General features: G+C 56.2%; 1 protein-coding gene across 1 annotated transcript in view; it reads right to left on the bottom strand.

Annotated features, from left to right (window-relative positions):
- Positions 1–392: 392 nt before the first annotated feature.
- LOC107300781 (protein MB21D2-like) overlaps positions 393–2463 on the bottom strand; it is a 3207-nt gene continuing 1136 nt past the window's right edge. The window contains exon 2 of the mRNA XM_015830072.1: positions 393–1414. Within this exon, the coding sequence (XP_015685558.1) occupies positions 393–1414 (1022 nt within the window). The remainder of the gene's footprint in view (positions 1415–2463) is intronic.

Genomic DNA, 2463 nt, shown 5'->3' with positions numbered 1-2463 from the left:
CTCCAGCTGGGGTGGCATTCTGGCATAACTGCAGAGGCTGCTGTACCCTGTTATATCCCCTCCTGCGGAATGTCCCACGGCTGGGTGCCCCACGGTTGGCGCCACGGACCTGGCAGACGTCCAGTGTCCAGGAAACGGAGTCCAGTCCTCCTGTGTTCCGTTTTGACTTGCCTCCAGAAGTTGCGGGTGCCCCAACACTGGAGGTTTTTAAGGAGAGCTTGGACAGATCATTTGTCTGGAGGGGCATAGGGTCTCCTGCTTGAGCAGCGGGTTGGACTAGAAAACCTCCAAGGTCCCTTCCAGCTTTGTCATTCTGTTTTTCTGTTATTCTGGATGGCTCACCTTCTACCTGAAGAACACAAGGCAGGCTGGCTCAGGGTGTGTCCCCACGGCTAGGAGTCCGCAGGGGTCGGCAGTTGGCGCCGATATGCTTTGGCCCGCCGTTTAGCTTCCTTGGCCCCTTCCACCGCTTGGCAGAGGTACTTGGTGGGGTTGGCCCTCACCTGGGCCACCGCCCGCACCAGGATCCTCGTGGCCTGGTGGGATAAGCCGTGCAGGAGATTCCACTGGGGCAGGAAATAATTGGGCAGGTGTCCCTCGGCCAGGCTAGCCGACAGATCATCCAGGACACCCAGCAAGGCGTGCGCCGCGTTCTCCTCCTGAGCCAGGTAGCGGCTGGGCAGTCGCTCGCAGGACCACAAGGCCAGGGTGAAGAGGTGGTACGGCTCCAGGCCCTGCAGAACCCCCCAGGGGAGAGCGGCCACGGTGGCTCGCAAGGACCACAGCAGCGGCGGAGGAAGGCTGCGCCTCAAATGCAGCTCGCTCGCCGAAAAGGCAAGGTACCAATCCGAGCCGGAAGTGGACGGGAAGAGGTAGAAGCCGGCCGTCACGTCTTCGTCCCTCAATTTGCCGTCCCAGAAATGTCCCTGGCTCAGCCACGGCTGGGCCACCTCGGGCCACCCCCGAAAGGCCACCACGGGGACGATGTCGTAGAGGACGCGGTAGGATCCGACACAGATGATCGCGGAGGTGACGCGGCCTCGAAGCTCGAGGCGGACATCTTTGGCCGCTGCGGAAAACGCCCGGAAAAACCATTCGGACACCAGCTCCGCGGAGAGGAACGTCTGATCCCCACAGCTGCACTCAGACCAGCGTCGCAGGGTGGGGGCATCAAAAGGCTGGAGGCTGATCCGGGTGTGTCCGGGGGGACTCTGCGTCATGTCCAAGGTGACGGGCATGCCGGCCACGTTCAGAACCGGTACCAGGAGCGTGAAACCGGCATCGTAGTCACCGCCGGGAGAAAGCGGGCGCAAGGTGGTAAAATCCACGTGGACTGTGCCCTGCTGGATCCCACCGGAGAGAAGAAGGTAGCGGTTGACCGGGGGCAACTTCCCATCGGATTGTTGGACCTGACCTGCAGGGAGAACAAGGCAGCGGGTGGGCAAGGAACCACAGCCGAACAAAGGCACAACTTTGGCGGTGTCAGGGGCGAAAGACCTGGTCTGCATGGGAAAATCCAATTAATCTGCTTTATTGCTAAATGCACAGGAATCTTTTAACTAAACTGATCTATTGCTAAAAGCCTTTGCACAGGAATCTTCCAACTCAGGGATCTTCAAACTTGGACCTTTGATGATTTGTGGACTTCAACTCCCAGAATGCCTGGCTGAGGAATTCTGGGAGTTGAAGTCCATAAGTCATAAAAGGCTCATAGTTCCCTCACGCTGGTTGAGGAATTCTGGGAGTTGAAGTCCACAAGTCATCAAAGGATCCTAGTTCCCTCACGCTGGCTGAGGAATTCTGGGAGTTGAAGTCCACAAGTCATAAAAGGGCCATAGTTCCCTCACGCTGGCTGAGGAATTCTGGGAATTGAAGTCCACAACTCATCAAAGGGTCCTAGTTCCCTCACGCTGGCTGAAGAATTCTGGGAGTTGAAGTCCCCAAGTCATCAAAGGGTCCTAGTTCCCTCACGCTGGCTGAGGAATTCTGGGAGTTGAAGTCCACAAGTCATAAAAGGGCCATAATTCCCTCACGCTGGCTGAGGAATTCTGGGAGTTGAAGTCCCCAAGTCATCAAAGGGTCCTAGTTCCCTCACGCTGGCTGAGGAATTCTGGGAGTTGAAGTCCACAAGTCATCAAAGGGTCAGTTCCCTCACGCTGGCTGAGGAATTCTGGGACTTGAAGTCCACAAGTCATCAAAGGGCCAAGTTTGAAGACCCCTGTTCTAACTAAACTGATCTATTGCTAAAAGCCTTTGCCAAGGAACCTTCTCAACTAACGGTTGGCACCTGCTAGGAGTTAGATAAGGGTCCCCAGAATTCAAGCTGGTTTGAACTTAGCTTGCTTATGGCTACGTAGGGATTCTAGGCTGATCCCTCTTTTGACTCCTCCCCCAGGTTCTGCCAATCCTCCTTTTACAGGAAGGAGAACCAAACTGAACAACGATGCAGGTGGACAAACCTCT

The sequence above is a fragment of the Protobothrops mucrosquamatus genome, unplaced genomic scaffold (genome assembly GCF_001527695.2).
Source record: "Protobothrops mucrosquamatus isolate PMUCROS unplaced genomic scaffold, P.Mucros_1.0 scaffold8426, whole genome shotgun sequence".
Lineage (NCBI taxonomy): Eukaryota > Metazoa > Chordata > Lepidosauria > Squamata > Viperidae > Protobothrops > Protobothrops mucrosquamatus.
This window is presented reverse-complemented; position numbering and strand designations above follow the sequence as displayed.